The sequence below is a fragment of the Hemitrygon akajei genome, chromosome 6, assembly GCF_048418815.1.
Source record: "Hemitrygon akajei chromosome 6, sHemAka1.3, whole genome shotgun sequence".
In the NCBI taxonomy this organism is placed as follows: domain Eukaryota; kingdom Metazoa; phylum Chordata; class Chondrichthyes; order Myliobatiformes; family Dasyatidae; genus Hemitrygon; species Hemitrygon akajei.
The window spans coordinates 174,481,587-174,508,884 of NC_133129.1; the positions used below are offsets into that span (position 1 = coordinate 174,481,587).

At 40.8% G+C, this 27,298-nt stretch overlaps 1 protein-coding gene across 1 annotated transcript in view; it reads left to right on the plus strand.

Annotated features, from left to right (window-relative positions):
* The window catches only part of ano1a (anoctamin 1, calcium activated chloride channel a), a 288,477-nt gene that overhangs the window by 214,472 nt on the left and 46,707 nt on the right, over positions 1-27,298 (plus strand). Inside the window, exons 15-21 of the mRNA XM_073049786.1 lie at positions 1,491-1,565; positions 2,282-2,359; positions 8,286-8,360; positions 18,491-18,692; positions 24,139-24,250; positions 25,239-25,296; positions 25,399-25,499. Of these exons, the coding sequence (XP_072905887.1) occupies positions 1,491-1,565; positions 2,282-2,359; positions 8,286-8,360; positions 18,491-18,692; positions 24,139-24,250; positions 25,239-25,296; positions 25,399-25,499 (701 nt within the window). The remainder of the gene's footprint in view (positions 1-1,490; positions 1,566-2,281; positions 2,360-8,285; positions 8,361-18,490; positions 18,693-24,138; positions 24,251-25,238; positions 25,297-25,398; positions 25,500-27,298) is intronic.

The window sequence follows — 27,298 nt, forward strand, 5'->3', positions numbered from 1 at the left end:
TTTGGCATCATAATGGGGTGATGCAATCAATATCACTTCAATCACATTTCTTCCCCACTCTGATGTTTGGTCTGAACAACAGCTGAACCGCTTGACCATGTCAGCATTCCTCTATGCATTCAATTGCAGCCACATGATTGGCTGATAAGTTACTTGCATTAATGCGCAGGTGTACAGTTATACCTAATAAAGTGACCACTGATAGAATTTGAGATGTTTTGTAAATGAGAACCAGTAAATAAAATGTTTAGTTCAGAGTCGTTTTTAGTAAAAAGTTAACTAGAAAAGTTTACTTTTAACGTTTTTGGTCATTTTAAACTTCCATTTCCTTAATCATTGGCAATTTTGCAATTGAGACAACTATCTTGATTGAATTGAGGTGCTTTTAGTCTCCATCCAATGGTAAATGATAACTGCAGTTGCTTTCCCACAAAACCACCTGACAATTGTTTGCTTCTATCCTTGGTAAAGCATTACAGAATTAGATTGGGGAAATTCAGCATCCAATAGATATGAGCCTGAATATCTATCCCCACTTCAAAAGAAACAAGTACACTGGCATTCCAAAAAAATGTGAGCCTTCTGGAGGTGGCATTTGTTGGTAGTCATACAAGTCAACTGTGTTACAGTGTCGTGAAATGTTCTTGTATTGGGGAAAACAAAAGGTTCATTGTTCAATGGGTTAATTGGGTAAATGCTGGGGTAATCTTACAAACATATAAATACTAAGTTGAATCTTGATATATATTTGAATATTCTCAAAAGCAATCAAACTTTAGGTTCAAGTTTATAACATTTGGATAGTTCATAAGATCGTAAGTCATAGGAGCAGAATTAGGCCATTTAGCCCAAAGAGTCTGTTCCACCATTGCATCATGGCTGATTTATTATTTTGCTCAATGCCATCCTCCTACCTTCAACTCGTAACCTTTGACGCCCTTACTAAGCACGAGCCTATCAACTTCTGCTTTAAATATACCTGATGTCTGTGGTTATGAATTCCAGAGATTCACCATCCTCCTCATCTCCTCATTCTTCCTTGTCCTTGTACTCTGAAGTTGTGCTCTTTTGTCCTAAACACCCCCACAATTGGAAGTATCCTCTCCATATCATTCTATGCAGGTTATTCGATATTTGATGGGTTTCAATGAGATCTCCCTTCATTCATCTAAGCTCCAGCAAGTACAGGCCAAGAGCCATCAAACGCTCCACATACATTAACCTCTTCATTCCTGGGATCATTCTTGTGGCACTGTTCTAGACTCTCTCCAATGCCAACACATCAAGATCAAGGCCCAACACTGCACACGACTCTCCAGTACTTGTGTAATGATGTTTTGTGCATAAGGGCTAGAGAAAATGTGGATTATTTCTAGCAGAGTTTAACTGAGTAAAAAGCAGTTGAGCTTTGAATAACTTCTATTAAATGTAGCTTTTTAATTATGACTAACGTTTCTGCTGAATGTTTTCTTCCCTTTTGAAATAAACAGGATCATCCACGTCCTGAGTATGAGGCTAGAGTTCTGAGTAAAGTTTTGAAAAAAGAGCTTCAACAGAAAGAAGAGGTATAGATAAGCCTTCAATGTAAATAATGCTTACTTTTAGCTAAAGACCCAAATTATTCTTAGTAGTTTTTTGAGCAATACACACAAAACGCTGGAGGAACTTGGCAAGTCGGGCAGTTTTATTCCCTTCCAAAGCTGCTGCCTGACTTATTGAGTTCCTCCAGCATTTTGTGTGTGTTCCTCAAGATTTCCATTGCCTGCAGAATCTTGTGTGTTTATGTTCTGCATATTTTTTTTATTTTTGTACTTGTTCATTTTTTGTAATTTTCTTCAAAATTTAGTCTTACTGGATGTGTATATTGATGGGCTTTATTAAATTAATGTTTGGGCACTAGTCCATGTAATTGTTGGTAAAATTGTTCTTTACTCCTGCATCTGGGATTATGTGTTAAATAGAGTATCTTTGATGGTAACACAAGATTAAGGAATTACTGAGATCGACCATGCTAATGACTGTTAAAAGGGGAACATCTATTCTCTTGTTAATCCAAGGTGCTTTTTGATGATTAAAGCACAATAGAAATGAATGGAAGAGATTTCATGTAATTAAGTCCATCAAGTTTGAGGCTGGTCCTGGGTTTCAAGATGATTTTCAGCATTTCACTAATGCAATGAAATAGACAATAACGTGCACTTTATATTGAATCCCTAATGTTAGTTTATATTGATATGTTTAACACTCTGCCTGTATGGTCCTTTTCTCTACCTGACATCAGAAGGCAGCGGAAGGCGTGGAGGAACAGCCAAACAAATGGAAAAACAGAGTTTTGAATGCCATGGCTGGGGTGAAATTGGTACCAGTTGAAAATAAAACTTTCTTGTTTATTTTTCAAAGTTTGTTTAGAAGGACATGGAGCCATTTAGTTTTTTTTCCATCATAATTGCCATGTGCACATCTAAATGTGCAATTTATTGTCATAAAGTACACTAGTTATTGCAATTGTGCATTATGTCAATAAACTTGCTCATTTAATTTTCTGTCAATTGATTAACCAAGTGGAAAAGAAAATGCTTTCTTCAATTTATAACTGGTGAATATTATGCTGGATTGTCTGACTGATTATCAATGTTCTCAAAGTATTGAATAGGCACAACTGGAAGATGGTGTATCACCATAATGTCTTCTGCTTTTTTTTCCAAAAATTACATTAGCTGGAAAAATTGTTCCCCAGATAAATCTATCCAAATTTTAATGAAATTACTTGGAAGTAGCACATGCAATTTGAAGTGGCAGTCTTTCTCAACAAGCTAATAGATATGGTATTGCCAAACTTTTGTCACTTTATTAAAAGCATCCGATAGTTGGTAAAGCGATGCATTAGAATGGCTGTGCATGTCATATTAGTTAAAGGCACTCTAATTCAGTTTTGTTTTCAGCCACCTTAGTATGGTTATCACTGTGCATGTGATTAGTGACTTTTGTGCACCATGTGATTTATCCTGTGATGCTTAACAAGTAGTAAATAGTTGTAGTAACTGTGGTCGATCAGGGCATTGATGTGCTAAGCTTCTAGTTTTGAAGTTTGTCCTTATGAAATATTTCCCATTGATAATGACCAACTGATTTAATTCATGTTCACTTTGTAAGGACTCCTAAGCAAGATCTGTTATTATATAAGTTTAGATTACAAAGAATGTTTTTAAAGTAATTGGGTGTTTGAGGGTCCAACCAGCCAAGCTACTTCACAAAGAGGTTACTTGCATTCATTTAGTTCAAAATGTGATTAACTTTTATTCATCAGCCTCACGTGTAGTGGGCGGTCTTAATTTAGTTTTGGTTGTGACACCTCTGCTGACAGTTATTGATTTAAAAAAAAAAGATTTAAAATAAAAATTGTTTAATTTATTATTGTCGCAAGTACCAAAGTACAGTGTAAAACATTAGTTTTGCACACCATGCAGATAGATCATTTCAACACATCAGTACACCGAGGTAGTACAGGAGAAAGCAGAATGCTGAGTTATCAGTGCAGCCAAACCATGTCATGATGAGATTGACTGTGAGGATCCATCTTATTGTAAATAAAAACACCTTCAGAACAGACACAAGACAGCAGGAAACCTTTTCTCCCATATGTGGCAGATAAAACTCAAGACGTGGATTTAGGGTGAGAGATTTCGAGGGAGCCTGAGGGAGTCCTTTATTTTTAACTCATGAGTGGTGAGCACCTGGTATACACTGCTGGGGAGTGATTGAAACGGAATCACTGACATCATTTAGGATGAGCACTTGAACCTTGCGACACTGAAGGCGACGGCGCCAGAGTTTCAAAATAAATACAAATTTATAAATACAGATAAATACAAATGGGTGCCCACCTTGTCATTGTGAACACAGTGAGCCCCATGGTCCACGCTGTTTGACGCTCCACACCCTGATTCTTGATTGACAAGCTAAATGTTACTAAAAGTGATTTTTTTTTTAGGAGGGCTCAGGGTATCATATAATGCCTGAATAATAAGAAATAAAAGGGCCAATGATCTCAAACCCATGTTTAGGATGAGGGATTGTAAGGAGCAACGAATTCCGACTGGGCTTATGCCACGTAGAAAAATCAAAGATCATTTCACTAAAACGTAGACCATTCTCTCCGTTGTCATGAAAGCATTGACGCAGGGTAGTATTTCCATTCACATGGATCTTTACACCAATGGACCAGGGTCCCATTAAGGTATCCGCCATTCAGGATGGTAATGGCAGAAACATCCTCTTCCAAGGGAGGCTGAATCGTCAGAAATCTCTACCATGGTTGCTTCACAACTCTCACAATTTCGGTTGCTGACTGTATTCAATATACAGATTAAGATGTTTTTGGGTCTCAAAGGGGTCAGGAGGTGTGTTAGTGAAGCAAAATGGCACCAAGGTAAGAGGTCAACCCTGATCCTTATGGAATGGAAGAAAAAATGGCCCCTTATTAGTGTTTTCTTTGTACTAATATTCTCTTCTTTCATCTCCAACCTTAAAACTGGCCATCCTTTTCACAGCTCCCTGAAATCAGATGCTGGGGAGGCTAATGCTCAAGATGGAGTTGGCTGAGTTTGCAAATTTCTGTAGTTTATTCCCATCCTGTGCATTGACCCCTCCATACCAGATGATGATGTACCCAGTTAGAATGCTCTCCATGGTACAACCATAAAACTTTGTCAAAAAGTTTTCTGACTTTCTTTGTCAGAATCTTTGTACCAAGTCTCCTCAAACTCCTAATGAAATGTAGCCATTGTCGTGCCTTCTTTGTAAATGCATCAATATGTTGGGCCTAGGATAGATCTTCTGAGATGTTGATACTAAGGAACCTGAAATTACTCTCCCTTTCCACTGCTGATCCCCTGATGAGAACAGGTTTATGTTCCCTCAATTTCCCCTTCATGAAGTCCATAATCAATTCCTTGGTCTTACTGATGTTGAGTGCAAGATTGTTGTTGCAACACCACTCAACCAGCTGATCTAGCTCGCTCCTGTACACCTCCTTGTCACCATCTGAAATTCTGCCAGCAATAGTTGTGCCATCGGAAAATTCATAGATGGTGTTTGAACTGTGCCCAGCCACAGAGTCAGGTGTAGAGAGACGGAACGTAAAGCAGTGAGCTAAGCATGTATCCTTAAGGTGCACCAGTATTGATTGTCAGAGAGGAGATGTTATTTCTGATCCACACTGACTGTGGTTTCACAATGAGGAAGTCAAGCATCCAGTTGCAAAGGGGGGAGGTACAGAGACCCAGATTTTGGAGCTTGTTGGTTAGTTCTGAGGGTATGATGGTGTTAAATACTGATTGAACATGTATATGTTGAATACACATACACTCAGTGGCCACTTTATTAGGTGCCTCTTGTACTTAATAAAATGGCCACTAAGTGTATGTCATGGTCTTTGGCTGCTGCAGACCATCCACTTCAAGGTTCAGCTGGTTGTGCATTCAGAAATGTTCTTCTGCACACCTCTGTTGTAAAGCATGACTATTTGAGTTACTGTCGACTTCCTGTCAGCTTGAACCAATCTGGCCATTCCCCTCTGACCTCTCTTATTAATGAGCTGTTTTTGCCCACAGAACTGCCACTCACTGGTTGTTTCTTTTTTCCGCATCATTCTCTGTTAACTCTAGAAACTGTGCGTAAAAATCCCAGGAGATATGAGGTTTCTGAGATACTCAAACCACCACTTCTGGCACCAACAATCATTCCTTGGTTAAAGTCACTTAGATCGCATTTCTTCCCCATCCTGATTTTTGGTCTGGACAACAACTGAACCTCTTGACCATGTCTGCATGCTTTTATGCATTGAGTTGCTGCCACATGATTGGCTAATTAGATATTTGCATTAACAAGCAGGTGTACAGGTGAACCTCATAAAGTGGCCACAGATGTTAAAGACCACATATTTGCGAAGAATTGTACATTGATTAACTTTTTTAGTGGTGTGTGTGCACTATTTCAAAAGCCAGTCTCAATACCTATTGTATCTTGTCACCTTGTGTCTGCTAATGTAAAGGAAAATTAAACTTTGTTCCCATTTTTGTTTCCAATTGACCCAAGGCACCTGGTTGCTGGGAGTCCATTTTGAATCTTCGATTCTTTTTTGAATTTTCAATGTGTTCAATAATACAGACCTTGATAAAAGCTTAGAAATTGGATGAACTGTCCATTTTGTACATAAAGCTTGTTTGTAAACCTATGTCGATGGAACTATATACGTATCGGTTTCTTGAAAACAAACTAAAACTGCTCCGAGACTCTGTAAAGGCGGGGGGGGGGGGGGTGGTCCTTACACTGTATGACATGCTTCTAAAATAATTACTTATGTATCCACTACTTTCTATAGACTTTTTCCATTCCTGGGCATTGGTGTTCCCATACTAGACCATGATGCAACCAGTCAATATACTTTCCACTGTGCATCTATAGATGTTTGTCAAAGTTTTAGACAACATACTGAATTTGCACAAACTTGTAATGTCTTCTTTGTGATGACACTTGCATCAGATCCTCTGATATGATAATACCAAGTAATTTAAAGTTACTGACCCTCACCACCTCTGATCCCCTGATGGGGGGCTGGCTCATGGACCTCCAGTTTCTTCCTCCTGTAGTAAATAATCAGCTCTTTGGTTTTGCTGACATTGAGTGAGAGGTTGCTGTTTTGGCACTATTCCAACAGATTTGCAATCTCCCTCCTATATGCCAATTCGTCGCCACTTTTGATTTGACCATCAACAATGGTATCTTAAACAAACTTAAATATGCCATTGGAGCTGTATTTAGCCACACAATTATGGGTATAAAGTGAGTAGAGCAGGGGGCTAAGTACACAGCCTTGTGGTACACCTGTGCTGATGGTGATTGTGGAGGAGATGTTGTCGCCAATCCATACTGATGAGGGTCTCCAAGTGAGCGAAGTGAGGATTTTGTTTCGGGGAGGACTCGAGAACAAAATGTTCAAATATTACTGGGTGTGCTATAAGGTTTTTAAATGAAGCTTGGGGTTTGTAGACACACCTACAGTAACTTCAATGGGGTGACTATTGGATTGTTGGTCCAACCCATTTGGGTATGATCATAGTTGAATAGTGTAAAAAAAAGTTAAATCCCAGAATGAGAGAAAATAATATATATGAATCAGAATCAGGCTTATTATCACTGATATAAGTCATGAAATCTGTTGTTTTGCTCCCACAGTGCAGTGCAATACATAAAGTAAATTAACTTACAGTGAGAATTTTTAAAAAGTAAACAGTATAAAAATAAAGCAAAATAGTGTTCATGGTTCATGGACCATCAAGAAATCTGATGACAAAGTTTGTGTCGTCAAGCTCCTGTACCACCTCCCTGGTGGTAGTAATGAGAAGTGTCTGTTCTGGATGGTAAAGTACCTTGATGATGGATGCTGCTTTCTTATGGCATTGCCTTTTGAATATATCCTTGATGGTGGGGAGCTGAGTGTCCATGATGGAGCTGGCTTATGCAGCTTTTTCTGATCCTGTGCATTGGCACCTCCACACCAGATGGTGTGGCGACCGGCCAGAATGCTCTCCATGGTACATCTGTAGAAATTTGCTGGAGTCTTTGGTGACGTAACAAACCTCCTCAACTCCTAATGAAATTTAACCCACTGACATGCCTTCTGTGTAATTGTAATGACACGTTGGGCCCAGGATAGATCTTCAGAGGTTTGATTCCCAGGCACTTGAAGCTGCTCACCCTTTCCACTGCAGGCCACTCATTAAGGACTGTTGTGTTTTCTCCTGACTTCCCCTTTCTGAAGTCCACAATCATTTCCTTGGTCTTACTGAAATGCAGAATGCCCAGACTGAACTGCCATAATGACCAAAGACCCATTGGGCGAATAGAGAGTTAGTTTTGTAAATATAATCTTTTTAACAACACTTTGGAAGTTATTTGAATTACAGTTGAGAGATGCAGTCTCATAATAGAGGAGTTTGTCAAGCATTGTGAACTAAGCACAGTGTACTCTCAGATATAGATCAAACATTTAAGTAGGTTGGTTTTTGGTCCAGCATATAGTTCCTGAGACACACAAGGTTTGCAAAGGCATTGCTTGTGTCTGACAGTTCTGTATTATTTAACCACCTTCTGTCCAGGTGAAACCTGATGGACCTCATGGTTTCAGATAAGGACTTATTTTGAGCAGAAGCTCCTAGCACATATTACAGTTAAAAGGTTAGCTTGAGGGATTAACTGTTTACTGATTCTGCTTGTGTTCATAGACTGAAAAGGAGAAACTGACTTGGAGGGACCGCGGCCCAGCTTATCTGACAAATATAATCAGCATCCTGTTCATGGTAAGACTGAAGATAACTTTTCGGCGGAATTATGGATGAAATTTGGTTTTAATGGGGATTCTGTAATGTTATGCATTCTCAAAGTAATGCGGACGTCAAAGGTATTAAAGAATGATCAGGACAACAGATAAAAGGCTTGCATTTCAAGCAGCACACACAAAATTCTGAAGGAACTCAGCAAGCCAGGCAGAATCTGTGGAAACGAGTACAGTCGATGGTTCATGCTGAGACCCTTCATTGTTGCTTTCCAATCCAATTACAAAGTGCTTTGTTAGAGTTGATATAATATTGTTACATGTACCAAGATATAGTAAAAAGCTTGTTTTGTATACTGTTCATACATAAGGCATGAGAGTATTTAGGCCTCTTGGCCTTTTGAGGCTGTTCCACCATTCCATCATGACGTCCCTTCTAACCCCATTTTCCTGTCTTCCTTTATGCCCTGACTAAGCATAACCAATTAACCCCTGCTTTAAATAGACATGATTACTTGGCCTCTGCAGCATCTGTGGCAATGAATTCCATGGATTCAGTATCCTGTGGCTAAAGAAGTTCCTCTTCATCTCTTTTCTAAATGGATATCCCTCTATTCTGAGGCTGTGCCCTGCTTCTAGACTCCCCCACTACAGCAAAAATCTGCTCTGTCTAGGCCTTTCAATATTCAAAGGGTTTCAATGAAATCCCCTCTCATTCTTCTAAACCCTAGGTGTACAGGCCCAGAGTCATCAAACTCTCCTCATACATTCACCCTTTCATTCCTGGAATCATTCTCATGGACCTCCTCTGGATTCTCTCCAATGCCAGCATAATTTTTCTTAGATACTGCTCACAGTGTTCCAAATATAGTCTGACCATTGCCTTATAAAACCTAAAAATTACATCCTTGCTTTTATATTCTAATCCTCTTGAAATGAATGGTAACATTGCATTTGCCTTCCTCACCACCAACTGAACCTGCAAGTTAAAACTTTGGAAAATCCTGCATGAGGACTCCCTAGTCCCCTTGCACCTCTGATATTTGAATATCTCCCTGTTTAGAAAATAATCTACACCTTTGCAACTCAGGCCATCATCTGTAAGGAGTCTGCACTCCTCCCCATGAATGCTTTCATTTCCTCCCACAGTCTAATGATGACCATATACTTTCCCACACTATATTGATCTGACACTTTGCCCATTCTCTTAATCCATCTAAGTCCTTCTGCGGACTCCTCAGTTCCTCAACACGACCCGCCCCTCCACCTATCTTTTTATTATCTGCCACCTTGGCCACAAAGCCATCAATTCTGTCACCCGCAGCCCACCAGAAAAGGCCCCCTTTATTCTGACTCTTTATTTCCTGCCAGTCAGCCAAACTTCTATGCATGCTAGTATCTTTCCTGTAATTCCATGGGCTCTTACCTTTTTAAGCAGCTTCATCTGCCACACCTTGTCAAAAGCCTTCTGAAAATCCCAGTGGACAACATCCATTGACTATCCTTTGTCCATTTTTTTATTTTCTCTCAGAATTCTGACAGATCTGTCAAGCAAGATTTCCCCTTAAGGAAACCATGCTGGCTTTGGCCTACTTTATCAAGTGCCTCCAGGTATCCCATAACCTCATCCTTTGTTGATGGACTCCAAAAACTTCCCAACCACTCAAGTCAGGCTAGCAGGTTTATAATTTCCTTTCTTCAGCTTGCTTCTTTTCTTAGAGTAGAGTTGCATTTGCAATTTTCCAGACCTCTAGAAACATTCCAGAATCTAGTGATACTTAAAAAAGATCATTACTAATGTCTCCACGATTTATTTCGCTACCTCTTTCAGAACCTTGGGGTGCACACTCTCTGGTCCAAAGGCTAGTTCAAGTTCAAAGTAAATTTAAAAAGTACATATATATTACCATAAACAACCCTAAGGTTTATTTTCCTGGTGGGCATAGGCAGTAAATCTACAGATTCAATGAAGACCACACCCAACAGCATGGATAAACAACCAATGTACAAATACAAGAGAGAAAAAGATAATAAAAAAGAAACTAAGAGTCCAGGTAACTTACCTACCTTCAGACCTTTCTGTTTCCCAAGAACCTTCTCCTTAGTATTGGCAACTACACCCACTTTTACCCCCCAACACTCTTGAATTTCTGGCATACTACTAGTGTCTTCCACAGTGAAGACTGACACAAAATACTTATTAAGTTCATCTGCCATATCTTTATCCCCCATTATGACTGTACCTCTTCAATGTCACTTTCCAGTGGTCCAATATCACTTCCTCAAACTTGTGTCTTCAGCATAAGAGGCAAAGGATTCAGATATGTGGGAATGTCACTACTGTCAGTGGTATCATTTCTAAATGGTATTGTCCTTGATTTTTACTGGATCTAAATCCCAGTTTTTCACCAGAAGAACATCAGTGATTCCAACAAATGGCTTTCCACCATCTGATCATAAGAAATTAGACATTTAGCAGAATTTAGACATTTGGCCCATAAACTCTGCTCCACCATTTCATCATGGCTGATCCAATTTTGTCTCTCAGCCCCATTCTCCTGCCTTCTCCCTGTATCCCTTCATGCCCTGATTAATCAAGAATCTATCAACCTCTGCCTTAAATGTACATAAAGACTTGGCTTCCATAGCAGCCTGTGGCAAAGAATTCCACAGATTCACCACTCTCTAGCTAAAGAAATTCTTCCTCTAAAAGGACACCCCCTCTATTCTGAGGCTGAGTCCTCTGGTTTTAGATACTCTCACCATAGGAAACATCCTCTCCACATCCACTTTATCAAGGCCTTTCATCAATAGGTTTCAATGAGATCACCCCTCATTCTCCTGAATTCTAGTGAACACAGGCCCAGAGCCATCAAACACTCTTCATATGACAAGCTATTCAATCCTGGAATCATTTTCATGAACCTCCTTTCAACCCTCTCCAGTTTCAGCATATCCTTTCTAAGATGAGGGGCCCAAGCCTGTTCACAATGCTCCAAATGAGGCCTCATTAGAGCATTATAAAGTTTCAACATTACATCCTTGCTTTTATATACTAGTCCTCCTGAAATGAATGCTAACATTGTATTTGCCTTCCTTGCCACAGACTCAACCTGAAAATTAATCTTATGGAATCCTGCAACAAGGACTCCTAAGACCCTTTGCACCTTAATTTTTTTTGTATTTGATCTCCATTTAGGAAATAGTCAACCATTTCTTCTCTTCCACCAAAATGCATGACTATACACTTCCCAACGCTGTATTCCATCTGCCACTTCTTTGTCCATTTCCTAACCTATCTAAGTCCTTCTGTAGCCCCTCTACTTCCTCAGAATTATCTGCCCCTCCACTATCTTCGTATCGTCCGCAAACCTGACCAGAAAGCCATCAATTCCGTTACCCAAATTATTGACATATAATGTAAAAAGAAGAGGTCCCAACATAGATGTCTGTGGAACACCACCAGCAGCCAACCAGAAAAGTCTCCCTTTATTCCCTCTCTCAATTCTGATTCCCTCAATCAGCTAATGTTCTTTCTATGCTAGTAACTTTTCTGTAATACCATGGGATCTTAACTTGTTAAGCAGCCTTAAGTGTGGCATGTTGTCAAAGGTCTTCTGAAAGTCCAAGTACACAACATCTACCAATTCTCCTGCTTGTTATTTCTTCAAATAATTTCAACACATTTGTCAGGAAAGATTTTCTCTTAAGGAAGCCATGCTGACCACAGCCTGTCTTATCATGTACCTCCAACTACCCCGAAACCACATCCTTACAGTCGACTTCAACATCTGCTCAACCACTGAGGTCAAATAAACTGGCCTATAATTTCTTTTCTTCTGCTTCTCTCCCTTCTTGAAGAGCGGAGTGACATTTGCAATTTTCCATTCCTCCAGAACCATGCCAGAATCAATTGATTATTGAAAGATCATTTCTAATGCCTCCAAAATCTCATTAGCCACCTCTTTTAGAGCCCTGGTGTGTAGACCATCTGGTCCAGGTGATTTATCTACCTTCAGACCTTTCAGCTTCCCATGAACCTTCTCCCTAAAAATGACAATTTCACACACTTCTGCCCCTTAACACTCTTGAACTTCTAGTAAACTGCCCATCAATCCTTATTTAACCCTAACCCAATCACGGAACAATTTAGAATGTCCAATTAACCCACTAACCGGTATGTTTTGGATTGTGGGGGGAATCTGGAGCACCCAGGGAGGACCACAGGGAGGACGTACAAAGACTCCAAAGACATACAGAGGATGCCAGAATTGAACTCTGAACTCCGACATCCCAAGCTGTAATAGCAGTGTGCTAACCGCTCTGCCTGAGGAAACAATTCCTTCTTATCTACTTATTATAAAGAGACTGTGGTTAGAACATGGAGAGTGGGCAGAGGCAGCCATCGAGTATATTGTCTTGCTGTGACATTGTTAATTTTTAACCAAATGTCTTTGAAGTAACTGTTCAGCCACAGTTGCCGTACTGCATACAAAATATTAAAGCACTAACCCTGACTTGTGTAAAAGTACAAGCTGGAATAAAGGTTAGCAAACCTCACAATCTGAATTAAATTATAAAGGCCTTTGAAGTAAGGATGTCAGACCAATATAACTAGAACCATTGTAAGTTAATGAAATGAAATTGCAAACTGGTATTAGAAAAGTTTAAACAGGAGAAAATCTGCAGATTGTGTCTTTATTCACTCTTCCTGCTAATGAAGGGAATATTGAAATACCCACTTAAACGATATCTGAGCACTGTGTGTTTGTCCTGATGAAGTGGTTTGATCACTTCATTTCTAACATCCTGTCCTGCACAAACATGAGAAAACCTGCAGATGCTAGAAATCCAAAGCAACACACAGCAACTATGGACAGGAATCGAGTCAACGTTTCAGGCCAAGTCTCTTCATCAGGCCTGCAAAGGAAGGGGGAAAATGCCAGAATTAGAAGGTGGGGAGGGGAAAGAGGAAAAGTTAGAAGGCGATGGGTGAAGCCAGGTGGGTAGGGGAGGGGGAAATGAAGTAAGGCACCAGGATCTAATAAAAGTATGCTGTCGTATCCTATAAATGCAAGAGATTCTGCAGATGCAGGAAATCCAGAGCAACACACATAGAATGATGGAGGGACTCAGCAGGCCAGGTAGTATCAATAGAAAAGAGTAAACAGTTGATATTTTGGGCAAAGACCCTTCTTCAGGACTGAGGATGGGAAATGTTTGACAGAATTCCCAAAGCAGGATTTTGGAAAATCCTGACGCAGTTATGTAATGTTTCAGTTACTGGTCTCTCACTCATTGATCCGGGTACATGAGATAAAATCCCACCATGGTGGCTGGAGAGTTAACTCGCATGTTCATGTGTCAGTAATGGTAGCCTACAGTCTGTGGCAAGGGCCTGCCTGGTTCAGGGGAGGAACTGTCCCATCCTTGCCCATTGCACCAACTGTGGCTGCTTCTGCCCTGATTTGGAGATCGTGAAAAGGCAGCAAATGCTGGTCCTACCACTGGCATCTATGACCTCATAGAAGATTGAGAACCCTACAACATTTTTTAAATAATGTAAAAGTGGTGATGGAATAACCTCATGGTATCTCCTAGTTCTGTTTCTAATTAATGCCACCTATCCTCTTTCCACACAACCTATCTTCATCGGATCCAAATGTTTGCAAAGGAAATAGATGAGTCATGGCATTATCATATCTACACAAATTTCAAGAGTTCTACCTTGCTGAAGCCAGTCAGCAATTCTCAGACACCTCCTCACACCTACCCTCAAAGAGGAACCCACTCTGGACAACCAGAAAACTGTCTCTGACACTGTCACTGACCTCATTAGGTCTGGAGAACTCCCATCCACTGTGACCAAACTCATAGTTCCCTTATCCCACATTCCTCACTTTTTCATCACCTACCCAAGATCCACAAATGTTACTGTCTAGTTGGGCCAATTTTCTCTGCTTGTTCCTGACCCACTGAACTCATATCGTCATACCTCAACTCCATTTTATCTCTCTTGGCTCAATCCATTCCCACCTATATCTGCAACACTCCTCATGCTCTCAATCTCCTCATTAACTTTAATTTCCCTGGCCCTGACCACCTCATTTTCACCATGGATGTCCAGGCACTCTACACTTCCGTTCCTTGTCACCTTAAATCTCTCCACTTCTTTCTCAATAAAAGAACCAACCAGCTCTTCTCCACCACAACCCTCCTCCATCTGGTAGAACTGATCCTCGTCATCAACAATTGTTTCTTTGGCTTCTCCCACCTTCTCTAGACTTGAGGGATAGCCATGGGCATCCATATGGGCCCCAGCTATGCCTGCCTCTTCGTTAGTTATGTAGAACATACATGTTCCGATCTTTCCCTGGTAATGCTCTTCAACTCTTCCTCTTCTACACTGGCAGCTGCACTGATGATGCATAGTGCTGCCATGCTGAGCTCGTCAATTTCATCAACTTTGCCTCCAACTTCCACCCTGCCCTTGCATTCACTTTGTCCATTTCTGATACCCCCTGCCCCTTTCTCGATCTCCCTGTCTCCATCTCTGGAGAGAAACTATCAACCAACATCTTTCATAAACCAGCCAATTCCCATAGTTGTCTTGGCTATAACTCTTCACACACTGTTTTCTGTAAAAATGCTATTTCCTTTTCTCAGTTCCTTCATCTCCGCTACATCTGTTCCCAGGATGTGACTTTTCTTTCCAGGATGTCAGAAATGTTGTCTTCCTTCAAGGAACTAGCTTACTCTTCCTCCACCATTTCTCAAACATCCATGTTCACCCCATCTTCCCGCCGGCTGAACAGTAATAGAGTTCCTCTTGTCCTCACCTACCACCCCATGAGCCTTCACATCATCCTCTGCAATTTTGGCCATCTTCAAAGGGATCCTACCACCAAGATATCTTTACTCCACCCCCCACCCTCTCTCTGCTTTCCACAGGGATTGCTCCCTCCATGATTCCCTTGTCCATTTGTCATTCCCCACTAATCTCCCTCCTGGCACTACCCCTGCAAGTGGCCTAAGTACTACACATGCCCATTTGCCTTCTCCCTCAGCTCCACTCAGAACTCCGGGCAGTCCTTCCAGGTGAGGCAACACTTCACCTGTGGATCTGCTGGGGTTAACTATTGTGTCTGGTGCTCCCAAAGCAGCCTCCTTTACATTGGTAAGACCCATCATAAATTGGGGGACCGCTTTGTAGAGTACCTCCGCCAATTCACCAAAAGCAGAGCTTCCCAGTGGCCAAGCATTTTAATTCCAATTCTTATTCCCATTCCAGCATGTTGGTCCATGGTCTCCTCTTGTGCCACAATAAGGCCACCCTCAGGTTGGAGAAGCAACACCTTATGTTCCATCTGGGTGTCCTCCAACCTGATGGCATGAATATCAGTTTCTCCTTCTGGTTTAGAAAAAAATTCCCTTCCCATCCCCACTTCTTCTATTCCGTACTATTGCCACTGCCTATCACCTCCCTGTGGGTCCCCTCCTTCCCCTTCTCCTAATGTCCATTCTCCTCTCCTAACAGATTCCTTCCTTTCCCATCTATCTGGCCTCACCTATCACCATCTAGCTTTCCTCTTTCCCCTTCCTTTCCAGCCCTGATGAAGTGTCTAGGCCTGAAACATCGACTATTTATTTATTTCTGTAGAAACTGCCTGACCTATTGAGTTTCTCCAGCATGTTGTGTGTTTTGCTCAAGAATTCAAAGTTCAAAGTTAATTTATTATCAAAGTACATACAGTATATATCATCTTATACAACCCTGAAATCCATTTTCTTGCAGGCATTCACAGTAGAACAAAGAAATGCAATAGAATCAATGAAAAACTACATGCAAACAAAAACAGTCAAGCAATCAATATGCGAAAGACAACAAATTTTGTAAATACAATCAAAAATAAAACAACATAAAAAAATAAATAAGTGATATTGAAAACATGAGATGTAGAGTCAGTAAGCCATAGCTCGTGGAATCGGTTCAGTTTTGGGATGAGTGAAGTTATCTACTCTGGTTCAGGAGTCTGATGGTTGAGGAGTAATAATTGTTCCTGAACCTGGTGGTAAGGGACCTAAGGCTCCTGTATCTCCATCCTGACAGCAGCATTGAGAAGAGGTGGAGATCCTTGATGATGGATGCTACTTTCCTCCGATAGAGCTCCTTGTAGATGTGCTCAACAGTGGGGAGGGCCTTGCCTGTGATGGACTGGGCTGCACCCACTACTTCTTGTAGGCTTGTCTGTTCAATGACATTGGTGTTTCTGTGCCACACATGACACAACCAGATATATTAAAAAAAAAGTCCTAAGGTTGATTTGGATTGGGTTTTAATTTTGTACCTTAACAGATGTGTAGAGAGCTTTCATAAACAGCAGTGGTCTTTTCAGTTCATTTTGGTAATGCTGACAGAAATATGTAATTGGAAGCATGGCCACACTTGTGGGCTACCCCAGCTCATCCTTGGATTTTGTAGCTCATTAATAACAAGCAACACATTTCACTGTAGGTTTTGATGTGCATGTGACAAATAAAGCTAATTTTATCTTTATCTAACTGGTACTCTGTAAAATGGTCTACCATGTCACTGACAAATTTAACCAACTTCATCGGGCAAGGCCAGTGATCCAGGCAAGATGCTCATCTCAAAGTTCCATTCTTGCAGATTTGTCAGAAGGCAGACTATGTATTTGCAGCACGTGGGTTGCTCATTGAGCCATGATGAGTTAACTTAAGCACTGAACTTGAGACCTGCAATATTGCAAGTGATATTGTGGAATTCTTTGCCACAGGCAGCTGTGGAAGCCAAATCTTTATGTATGTTTAAGGCAAAGATTGATAGATTTGTGATTGGTCAGGACACGAAGGGATTACGGGGAGAAGGCAAGAGATTGGAGCTGAGAGGAAAATTGGATCAGCCATGATAGAGCAGACTCAATGACCTTATTCTGCTCCTATATCTTATGGTCTTAATATGGATTAATACTAGGTGCCAGTTTTCCTTCTAAGTTAATTGATAGAGTTGTAACATCCACTATAGTTGCATTCATCTCTTTAAAAATTCTTGTGAATAAAACCAGTGCTTGAGGTGCACAGAAAGTTTGACAGCATCTATGAACAGAGAACTGGTTAAACTTTCAATATTCAAATAGCTAAGAATTAATTTTCAGTTACATATTATTCAATTCAGACTGTTAGATTGTTGGAAGACTGGGTACTTACTTAGTTAAGTGCTTTGTGTACCTAATAAAGTGGCCACTTCATTATGTTTGAGGTCTTCTGCTGCAGTGGCCCATCCATGTCAAGATTTGACATGCGCATTCAGGGATGCTCTTCTCTACACCACTATTGTAACATGTGGTTATTTGGGTTATTGTTCTCTTGTCAGCTTGAACCAATCTGGCTATTCTTCTCTGACCTCTCTCATTAATGAGGCTTTTTTGCCCACAGAACGACCGCTCACTGTAAACTCCAGAGACTTTGTTTATTTATTTATTGAGATACAGCACAGAATAGGATCTTTGTGCCACACCACCTGGCCAATCCCCTTATTTAATCCTTACCTAATCATGGGATAATTTTCAATAACCAATTAACTCACGAAACCAGTATGCCTTTGGACTGTGGGAGGGAACTGGAGCACCCGGAGGAAACCCACATGGTCACAGGGAGAACGTACAAACTCCTTACAGGCAGCAACAAGAATTAAACTCGGGTCACTGCTACTGTAAAGTGTTGTGCTAACTATTATGTTAGCGTGCCATGCTGTTGTGTGTGAAAATCCCAGGAGATCAGCAGTTTCTGAGATACTCAAACCACAATCATTCCACTGTCATAGTCAAATTTTTCAATATCTTCCCCATTCTGATGTTTGACCTGAAAACTTCTTGACCATGTCCACATGCTTTCCTGCATTGAGTTGTTGCCACATCATTGATTAGATATTTGCAGTAACAAGCAAGTGTGCAGACATACCTAATAGCTGCTGAGGGTATACTTAGTGAGTAGCATATTGGTGCATTCAGAAACCCGCCATCTCTTGGTATGTGTTGCAACATATCCATATCAACAACTCCAGTTTGCCAGTGATAGGCTTCCAAAGATATTAGAGATCTTGGATTTTTAACCAAAGCTCTCTGCTTTCTCTAGATCGGCCTGACATTTGCAATCGTCTTTGGAGTGATCCTGTATCGAATCTCCACGGCAGCAGCTATGGCTGTGAGCCCTGATCCATATGCCAAAGCTAACGTCCGAGTCATTGTCACGGCTACTGCAGTCATCATAAATCTGGTGGTCATTCTCATTTTGGATGAAGTCTATGGTGCTGTTGCTCGATGGCTGACAAAAATTGGTAAGTATACATTTTTTCCAAGGTAAACTTCATCTCTGGATCTCTGTTTATTTTGCTGATCCTTGGGGTTCTTTCAGGAGTTAGGAATGATGAGCAGTCTTTAATTTCAATTATTATTTACTTTATAGTACAAACAAACATACAAATATTAAGCAAGTGAAGTAAATAGCTGAGAAACAATGCAGAGAGGTGAATGTGAAGACAAAAGAATAAAGATGGCACCTCTGTAAAATCCATCTCTTTTATAGATAATATAAGGAAAACCTTTAGATAGAAATAAACTAGTTAATAGGCTAGATAATTAAAACAGTTGCATCACTTTGGTAATGTGCTAATACTTAGCCAATGAAAAATGAGAAAGGTGATAAGACATTAGTTTAACTGCTACACCGCTTTCTGCTAGTGAGTGAGGATGAACCATGACATACTATGGAAAAATACTTGAGTTTGCTAAAAAGTATCTTTTTTTTAAAAAGGTGTTTTCAAACACCACAATACTGATTCCTAAACATTTTTAGGTATTTGTTTATCAACATACCGAGAAATTTCAAGACTGACTGGAGCTATAGATGTTTGAAGTGCCATTCAACTCCCTTATCTGAGTTTATATTTCCTCATGAAGTCCAGAATCACTCGTTTCAGATGAATAGTCAAAGACAGTGCTTGCTTTCATTTCATGTACTTCAGATTTTAATTTTCCCTCCCAAAACTCGTGGATACAGCACTGTACATCAGAAGGAAAAAAACCTTCCCACCATTGAGCACATCTACCAGGAACACTGCCACAGGAGAGCAGCATCCAGATGCAAGTGCCCCACCCCCCACTCTCCAGGCCATGCCCACTTCCCACTGCTGCCACCAGGAAGGAGGAACAAGATCCTCAGGTCCCACACCACCAGGTTCAGGAACAATTATTACCTTTCAACCATCACTATCCTGCACTATCGTGGACAATCTCATTCACCACAACACTGAACTGATTCCACAAGCCATGACTCACTTTCAAGGACTCTCCAACTCATGGTCTCAGTTTTATTTATTTATTTTCTTTGCACTGTTTGTCTTCTTTAATGCATTGGTTGCTTGTTATTCTGTGTACGTAGTTTCTCATTTATTCTATTGTATTTCCTTATTCCACTGTGAATGCCTGCAAGAAACGTTGATGATAAATTTATTTTGAACTTTTGAACTTTGGGATAAATCACCATCAATTGCTCCTCAGTTCCTCAACAAAGAGCTTAGTGATCTCAGGAATGTTGTACCATGGTTTATTGCATATCCCGGATTAAATATTTGCTTGCTTTCTTTGGACCATTTTGTAGCTGTTGAGAATGTCATTATTACTAGCAATGTGCACTGCATGAGCAGTCACCCACCGATATTCCCAAAGATCACGGTGCAATTACAATTCCTCTTCCCACAGCCCTCTGGCCCCCCCCCCCACCCCCATTAGGCTGTTGGGAAGCTGTGGGAGTCATGGTTATAAAGGTATCTGCATGCTTACAAGTTGAAGGAGGCAATCAACAGTGTTACTTTATGTCAGTACTTGCTGAAATTACCCAGTTCTTGCCAAAAGACGGCAGGAGCGCAGAGATCATAGTCTATTTCCTTTCCCATTCCCTCATTTCCAAACAATCCATTTGATATAATTGACTTGTTATTGAATAAGTTATTTTAATGTACCTGTCACTTTAATGTTTACATTGAATGTACTAAAATGTCATTTCAAAATTGTCCCTAATTAAACCTACGATGACTTGGTATTTTAAAAACAATGTGTGTGTGTGTGTGTGTGTGTGTGTGTGTGTGTGTGTGTGTGTGTGTGTGTGTGTGTGTGTGTGTGTGTGTGTGTGTGTGTGTGTGTGTGTGTGTGTGTGTGTGTGTGTGTGTGTGTGTGAGAGATCATTGATGAGGTACAAGAGCTTGAAGAGAGAGACTCAACATTTTTAGGAAGAGCTTCTGCCCCTCCACCATCAGACCTCTGAACAGACAATGAACCCATGAACACTACCTCACTATTTTTGCTCTCTTTTTACATTGCTTAGTTCATTTAATTTTCATATATTCAGAATATTTCTTACTTTAATTTATAGTATTTTTATTACACATTGTGCTGCACCACTCCTGCAAAACAATGACTTTCACTGTATTTGTTGGTGATAATTAGTCTGATTCTGATTTTGATTCAGACACTCCAGCCCAGGGATTGCCAACTTTTTAATGTTATGGACCAATAGTGTTAAGCAAGGGCTCCATGATGGGAACCCCTGCTCGGACCTGTCCTCTGAAGGCAGCTGTTCTGGGCACAGCCCTGCTGCAGGTACCTGGCTTTCCTCCTCATCATCTTCCTGCAGCCAAGTTTGTGTCCAAAGTCTAGGTATTCTTTGATAAGGAAAGTTTTCCGGTTGCTGGTTCTTGTAAATGTTTGGCACCAGGTCAGGAAAAAATTGTTTTTGATTTTTTTAAAATACCATTGCTGCTTTAAAGTAGGACATATACTCCCTGCTTCTTTGAATTGGCATACATTTCCTAATGGCAGGAGACTATGTGTAGTTGATGTTCAGAAAGGGATACCAATTCACATAGCTGCTCCTTACATAAAAGTGCACAATGTCCATTGATACAGCATTATTAAATATGGTGAAATTTCCTGGATACCTTCTAATAGCAAAGGCATTTGATAATTTGACACCAAGCTGCATGAGGCTATTCAGACAGACTATCAGAATCGGGTTAATTATAAGGCTATAAGACGTAGGAGCAGAATTAGGCCATTTGGCCCATCAAGTCTACTCCGCCATTCTATCACAGCGGATTCCATTTCAATTCAATTCATTTCAACTCAATTCAAGTTTAATTGTCATTCAATCATACATGAATGCCCATGAATACAGACAAATGGGACAGCGTTACTCCAGGGTCAAGGTGCAAGATACAGTACTAACAGTCACACACAGCACAAAGCACATATTGCACATACAGGATAGCATAAACCTGTAAGATATCAATAAAATACAGCCGCACAAAATAAATAGTCTAGGCCTGAGTCCATGAATACCAGAGAAATCTGCAGCTGACCACAATACAGCTTGTCTCTCTCACCCCATTCTCCTTCCTTCTCCCCTTACTAATCAGAACCCATCAACCCCCACTTTAAACATACATAATAGTTTGCCCTCCACAGCTGTCTGTGACAATGAATTCTATAGATTCACCACCCTCTGGCTAAAGAAATGACTCCTTATCTCTGTTCTAAAGGGACGTCCTTCTATTCTGAGGCTGTGCTCTTCAGTCCTCGACTTCACCACAATTGGAAATATTCTCTCCTTATCATCTCTGTCTAGGCCTTTAGATATTCAGTAGGTTCCAATGATTATCATAGACTTACTAAAGATTCAGAATTGTTTCATGTCATTTCCTGTACACAGTAAATGAGAATGGAGTAATTGTTACTCCGGCTCCAATACAGTGTATATAAAAAAAACACAATAAATGTAGTGGGATGGGTAAGTGGGTGGAGAGTTGATCAGCTTTACTGCTTGGGTAAAGTAATTGTTTTTCAGTCTAGGGATCCTGGTGTGGATGCTACATAGCCTCCTCCCTGATGGGAGTGGGACAATCAGTCCATAGCAGTGTGGGTCAGATCCTTCAAGATGTTGCTGGCCTTCTTCTGGCACTTTGTGTGTATATGTCCTTGATGGCGGGTAGGCTGATGCCTGCGATGTGTTGGGTAGTTTTGACCACCCGTTGTAGAGCCTTCCTGTCAGCCACAGTGCACTGTACACACAAGGCAGTGATGCAGCTTGTTGGGATGGTCTCTACTGCACATCTGTAAAAGGTTGTGAGCATAAATGTTTACAGTCCATTCTCCTCAGGAAGTAGAGATGTGGGTGAGTTTTCTTGATTGTGTAGGATGCGTTTGGGACCATGAGAGGTTGTGCAATTATGTGCACTCCCAGGGGTTTGAAACTTCCCAGTTTCCACTGCTGTGCCACTGATATAAAGAAGGGTGTAATCCTAGACAAAAGTGTCGATAAGTATATCCTTTGTCTTGTTGATGTTGAGGAAGAGGTTAGTTACCTAGCACCAGGACTCAAGCTCTTCCACCTCCTCTCTGTAGGCCGTCTCATCGTTGAAGATGATGAATCCTAGCACTGTCATGTCATCAGCAAACTTGACAATGTGATTACCCCGGTGTTGGGCCCTGCAGTCAAGCGTGAGCAGTTATTTGATGTGAAATTTCTTTTACAGCAGCAATACAGTGCAAAGACATAGAATTACAAAAATAAAGTAGATTACAATACAAATCATGAATTACAAAAATAAATTATGCAAAATAAAGCAATAACAAGGTGGTGTTCATGGACCATTCAGAAATCTGATGGTGGAGTGAAAGGAACTGTTCCTGATTCATTGAGCGTGGGTCTTCAAGTTGCTGTGCTTCCTCCCCCAATAGTTATAACAAGAGGAGGGCATGTCCCAAATGGAGAGGGCCTCCAAAAGCCTAGTCAAAGGATTGGTTTTAAGCAAACATCTTGAAGGCACATAGGCACTGACATTTTTTTCTGGATTGAGTTAGAGGGCATTGAGTTTAGGAAGCCAAAGGGAATTGTGTGCTGGCCAGAGCTGAAGAAGCATTGAGGCCTTGGTGGAGAATGCAGTGAAGTACAAAGGGGCGGGCATTGCAAACAATAATTTCAGTGAGGCAGTATGAATTGGCATGTGGATGGAAAATGATATATTATGGATTAGGATATAGTTTTGGATTAATTTATGGATGTTTAACGATGGGAGACTGGTCAGGAGTATATTGTAATAAATTGTATGAGAGACTGCATTAATTGTAATTATGGTACATTAGTCTAATAATGTTAGCAGACTTGCTCACCATGGCATCTGGCTGGCAACTGAAAGTCAATCTTGGCAACCAGTTGAAGTTACCTGACTTCATCGCATCATCATCACTGAGGCCTGACATAGTCATTCTGTCAGAAACCTTGAGGCAGGTGGTCATGGTAAAACTGACAGTTTCTTGGGAAGATTGAATTGAGGAGGCATTTGAGCATAAGAAAGCCAAAATCAGGAGTTTGTAGACCAGTGACAGAGACAGGGGAGCAGGGCATGATGTGAGCCTATAGATCTGGGGCGTAGAGGTTTTGCTGTGCAGAACCTATCTCTGCTTGTTATTGGAGGGGCTGCAAAGAAAAGGGCCTCCAGATGGCTTTGGATCAAGAAGTGTGACCTGTGGACCAACGCTGCAGGGATTCAACCATTGCTGAGTAATCTGGGTGGGGGTCTTTCTTGATGTTGAAAGACCCAAAACATCAGATGACCCCAGCTTACGTTGATGGTGTGTCCCAGTGCATCCTGTGATGTATTTCAGGATCAGAGACTTAATTTTTGGTTGTTAACTCATAATCACACTTGTGTTTCATTCCTTCCACAGAGATCCCAAAAACAGACAAAAGTTTTGAGGAAAGATTAATTTTTAAGGCTTTTCTGTTGAAGTTTGTGAATGCCTACACGCCAATCTTTTACGTTGCGTTCTTCAAAGGCAGGTGAGTTACCCATTTTCCTTACAGCCATGTGCTTGTCTAATAATCTTTTAAATGTTCCTGATGTAACTGCCTCTACCATCACCACTAGCAGTGCATTCCAACCACCTATCGCTCGCTGTGTGCAATCAAACTATCTCTGACATCTCCACTGAACTTTGCTCCACACACCTTAGAAGGATGTCCTCTGGTATTGGCCATTGAGAAAAAGGTGCTGGATGTCCATTCTGTCTATGCCACTTATAATCTTGTACTTCTCCGTCAAGTCACCTCTCATCCTCCTTCAGTCTAAAGAGAAAAGCCCGAGCACACCCAAACTTTCTTCATAAGACAAGATGTACAGTAAATATAAACATAAGATTCTGTAGCTGCTGGAAATCCAGAGGAACACCCGCACAAAATGCCGGAGGAAATCAGCAGCTCAAGCAACATCCAGGGAGGGAAATAAACAGTCATTATTTCAGGCTGAAACCGTTCTACCAGATTGAAAAGGAATGGGGAGGAGCCAGAACTATTGGACTGCAAGTTCCCTTTCAATTCTCTCCAACTTGCAAATATATTGCTACCTTCCATTAGTTTGGGCTGTGAATCCTGGGACTCCCTGCCTAATGATGTGGAGAGCACTTTAACCAAGTAACTCCAACAATTTAAGAATGTCCTTGCATGACAGATAGGATTGGACCGCAAATTCCAGCATTGTTTTTATCACACAAGTAAAAATCAACTAACAAAAAAGTAGGATTGGTGAGTGATAATGTGAACCCAAAGGGCCTTTCTTCCGAACATGGCTATGTGACAACTATGTGACAATATGAATTTTTTTTATGTTTTTTAAGAAATTGAACAAAATTGGGGAAGTGTGACTTGAAACTGAATGATTGCTTCACAATAACAAGGGCTATTCACCCTAATTTGGCCATAACTTCTTCAGTCTGAATAGTATTTGATGCTCTGCGTAAGTGAAGCTATACTTACTATCATTTGCTTCCAGGTTCACAGGTCGACCTGGAAAATATATAAATATCTTTCACAGCATGCGCATGGAAGAGGTAGTGTAATTTCTTGGGCCTTCTCATATTTAAATGAAAATTTAGCTCGAGCGTTTGCCATCTGATTTAAGACTAATAACTTTTGTTTTTCATTTTGATCAGTGTGCTCCAGGAGGCTGCCTAATGGAGCTGTGCATTCAACTGAGCATCATCATGCTGGGAAAGCAGTTAATACAGAACAACCTGTTTGAAATAGGCATTCCGTAAGTATCTAACTGTATCTTGGCATGTTGACGGACCACTTAAAATTGCAAATAAATTGCTTGAAGCTCATTTTCCTCCAATGACATTTAGGCTTTCCATCAAAAGACAGGGCCAGTTGATTCTCTGGCTTTCAGTGTTGACTGGTAAATGAGCATTAGTAAGTACTTGAACAGTCCTACTCCTTGAAATCTGTGGGAAAGGTCTTGAGGAGTGCAGTAGAACAAAGGGATCTGGGAATACAGATCCATAATTCCTTGGAAGTGGCGTCACAGGTAGATAGGGTCATAAAGCTTTTGGCACAATATCCTTCATAAATCAAAGTAATATGTACTGGAGTTGGGATGTTATGTTCAAGTTGTTTAAGATGTTGGTGAGGCCAAATATGGAGTATTGTGTGAAGTTCTGGTTACCTACCTTCAAGAAAGATTTATTTAGAGATACAGCACAGAATTGGCCTTTCTGGTCCTTCAAGCTGTCCTGCCCAGCAACCCCCGACATCCCCCTGATTAACGCTAATGTAATCACGAACAATTTACAATAACCAATTAACCTTCGGGTACATCTTCGGGCTGCGGGAGGGAACCAGAGTACATGGTTCCCTGCAAGGAGAACTGGAAACCCACGCATTCCACAGGGAGGACGTTCAGACTCCTTACAGAGGCCACCAGGATTGAACTCTGATCTCCAGAAGGTCCCAAGCTCTAATAACATCGCGCTAGCTGCTACATTGCAATGGTGCCCTAAGATATCAATAAGATTGGAGGAGTACAGAGAAAATTTACAAGGATCTTGCTGGAATTTGATGACCTGAGTGAAAGGGAAAAGTTGTATAGGTTAGGGCTATTCCCTGGAGCAGAGGAGAATTATGAGGGGGATAGGTAGGGTAAATGTAAACAGGCTTTTCCCACTGAGGTCAGGTGAGACTAGAGCCAGAGGTCATAGGTTAAGGGTGAAAGGTGAAATCTTTAATGGGAATCTTAAGGAGAAGCTTCTTCACTCAGACGGTGGTGCATGTTTCAATAGGTACACTTAATGTTTCAATAGGTACATTGGTGTACATTGGTATGAGGTTCATAGGTCAGAGAAATGTATGCAATGCACATCCTGAAATTCTTTGTGGAAAGAGCTGCCAACAGAAGTGGTGGATGCAGGTTTGGTTGCAACTTTTAAGAGAAATTTGGATAAGTATGTGGACGGGAGAGGTATGCAGGGCAATGGTCCAGGTGCAGTTCGATGGAACTAGGCAGAATAATAGTTTGGCATGGACTAGATGGGAGAAAGGGTCTCCTTCTGTGCTGTAGTATGACTCTAACTCTGCTCAGATCCTCTTGCTGATAAAAGGAGAATTACCTGCTCGCATTTACCATATCTGTTCCCCTCATAGAAAGAATAATAATGTCACTCAAAAGCTCTTGTACTCTTTGTGAAATAACAAGCTATTTCTCCAACATCATGGATCAACTGATTATTTGGTTCCTTTGAGGTCAACGTGTCCATATGCTGCCATATGCTGTATAATTGGCTTTCTTTTCACCCTTGACACACTTCTAACTCAATAAGGCTTCAGTATTTCTGTGGTGTGCATTTCAGTCTTCAGATTTTCACCAGAGAATATTATAATTTTGTTTTGTATTTCAAAAAATTGGCATGGAGTCTGGTAATTTTTTCTTCAGTCAAAGGATGTGGACGTGAAAGCTAGAGCAGTATTTATGATCACCCCTAATTCCTCTGTTTAGCTCAGAGGATCTGGGTATGCATGAGAGCAGATGATTTTAGAATATTATATATTATTTTAGAG